Here is a 2,657-nt window from a genome sequence, read left to right on the forward strand (position 1 = left end):
GGGATGGGAGAAGAAGAGAAAGAAAAGTATGTTTTGGAGGACTGATCCTAAAGAACTGCAGAATAAAATGAAAGCTAATGTTCATATCCCATCTTCATTTTGTATTAAAGTACTAGAACAGAGTTTTTAGAACCTGGCAACTTTAAGAGATACTGCATGGAGTCCAACTTCCAGAATTCCATTCCTCTTAAAGTTGCCAGGTTCCAAAAACTCTGCCCTAGGGCAAAATAATGGGCTTTTAAAAAAAGTGACATCACTTTGCCTTTCTATGAAAACAGCCTTCTGAGATGGCTTTTTTTTTTTTAAAAAAAAAAGCAAGACTGTAACATCCTAAAAAAACATTTCTTTAAAATATATTCATTTCTTTTTTATTCTGTAACTCCACTACTGTCATTATTGAGTTTTTATAAAGCCAAATAAAGTGAGAAACCTTCCAATCTCAATAAATTCAGTTAAGGAAGCCCAAATTAGAATAAATTTTTAAAGAATGAGAAATCACCAAGTATTAAAGTATTATTAGGCCTTTTGGGAAGTAAGCCCCACCGCTTTGTCAATATTTGCAATTCTTTGCTGAATTTTACTAAAATCCAGTCTTTCTTAGTTTCCTTACTAAGTTTCTTGAGGGCATCCAGCTTTGTCCCTTTGCTCTTTTGAATCCACTGAATATGGCTGTAAGTAACCTTTGCATATCTAACATTACACTTCAGTATGATTTCTATCAACTCTAATAGTAAAGCAATTCATTGGCGTTTACAATTCAAATAATTCCATTACCTGGAAACAGGCACAGATTTATTTAGAGATACAAAAGAACCAACTTTCACTTCTGCATTTCCTTCACTATCAGAGAAATAAAAAAGAAATAATTGTCAAAAAACCCTGCTCCATAGTTTTATTATGAGCAATAGAATGACAAAAAGGAGTGCACAAACATTTGACTTTTCCAGAATGTCTTAGAAGGCATGATTTTCAGAAATAAATTAATATAATTTATAAGTGAAGGGATGGGGCAAAGGGTGATGGACCAGTCTCCTTTCTCAACTCTGCCTGTACAAACATCCCTGCATGAGTAAGCTTGTCACCAACACATTTTATTAGTGTGAATGTGATTTAAATGAAGCTAAATGCAATTTAAATTATACATCTGACAGCAGGCTCTCCAGAAACTGAACCAGTGGCAATTTATGGTGGCACAATGTAGAGGTTTGGGCACCATGGCTGGCTGCATGGGAACACACATTTAGGGGACTATTCTAACCATCATCTTAGTTGCCCTGAGACTCTAGACTTAAGACCTCAAAAACTTAATCAAGCCTAGATGCTAAATATTTGTCAGTCAGCATTATAAAGCATATTGGTTCGCCACAAAAATCCAAGCAAGCTTGGGTTGAACATAGGGAAAATGGCAACATTTTTTTGTTCAAAGAACTATTATTTAGGAATAAAAAACTCCCTTCCCCAACTACAGACTGTAACTCAGGAAAGGTTGATTAAATATTTTACTTCCTTGCCCTTAACCGTTGCTACAAAAACCTATATTTCTGAGTTGGAACCTCCTCTGTACCTAACCCTATCTTATTTTTGTGCTTAAGGGGAAAACCATACATAAATAGTTATGGACTATTACTAAGGTTCACAAAGCATTTAAGCCTCTCTTTCTCTCACACAAATGAGATTGCCCAGCTATCCATTCCGAATAGTCTACCCTTGCATTTCCTGCTCAGAACAACTGCATGTTGCCTGCAATCCACATTTTAAGGATCAGAGCATAGGTTTTGCAGTTGCACGAGATTTCAGTGGAAACAGACATACCTTCCCTCTTTTGATTTATTCTCTTCCGCTGAGAAGTCAATCTGTGGAAATTCGGCTTTTATCATCTGTGGGGTAAGTAAGACGGCAGCCTCTCCTTCAATTGCTCTAAAATTTAAGTTGCCAATTATTTTACTTTTTAAAATGTCTGACTGCAAGCAGCAATCTTGTGAGCTTTTAATTATGTGTCCACGCATAAGCATCGGCTTATGATGTTAAACCCCAGTGCCTGATATGCCACAGAATTATTCTGAATGAACAGTGGAGAGAAAACTTACTCGTCAACCACATTTTCCTTATCTTGCTTTGGTAACTCTTGCAGAATTGGAGGCACAACTTCGGGAAGCATGTCGGGGTTATAAGGATCAAGGCTGCAGAAAGTGGAATCATATTGAGATGTTAAGGGAAGCATGTGGTAAGGACAATTGAAATTAACCTTATGGCTAGGACTTCCAGTTGTATTGGGACTACCTTTCCCCTAATCCATAGAAGTATTGCACTCTAACTCGAGTGGAAGGTTTCAGGCTGAATATGGATGAACTATAGCACTGATGTCATTTTCCTGGCTTTGATTATCTACATCCTTTTCTTTCAAATGAAAAATAAATGAAGCATGTTATCATATTCTAATACAGTACCAAGTACCGGTAGTTTAAAAGTAAAAATGTATTACAACAAACAGGAGCCACATTCATTACAGGATCTTCCCTATTACAGATATTGAATTATGACCATAAGGGAGCCCAAAATTTCTGTTGTTAAGTGAAACATTTGTTAAGTGAGTTTTGGCCCCATTTTACGATCTTTTTTGCCATAGTTAAGTGAATCACTGCAGTTGATAAGTTAGT

At 36.3% G+C, this 2,657-nt stretch overlaps 1 protein-coding gene across 1 annotated transcript in view; it reads right to left on the reverse strand.

The window, feature by feature from the left end:
• Nucleotides 1-2,657, reverse strand: part of CFAP221 (cilia and flagella associated protein 221) — a 42,125-nt gene that overhangs the window by 7,047 nt on the left and 32,421 nt on the right. The window contains exons 22-24 of the mRNA XM_015825593.1: nucleotides 2,088-2,180; nucleotides 1,813-1,917; nucleotides 775-840 (exon numbers count right to left, since the gene is read on the reverse strand). Of these exons, the coding sequence (XP_015681079.1) occupies nucleotides 775-840; nucleotides 1,813-1,917; nucleotides 2,088-2,180 (264 nt within the window). The remainder of the gene's footprint in view (nucleotides 1-774; nucleotides 841-1,812; nucleotides 1,918-2,087; nucleotides 2,181-2,657) is intronic.

This window comes from Protobothrops mucrosquamatus, unplaced genomic scaffold, assembly GCF_001527695.2.
Source record: "Protobothrops mucrosquamatus isolate PMUCROS unplaced genomic scaffold, P.Mucros_1.0 scaffold_200, whole genome shotgun sequence".
In the NCBI taxonomy this organism is placed as follows: domain Eukaryota; kingdom Metazoa; phylum Chordata; class Lepidosauria; order Squamata; family Viperidae; genus Protobothrops; species Protobothrops mucrosquamatus.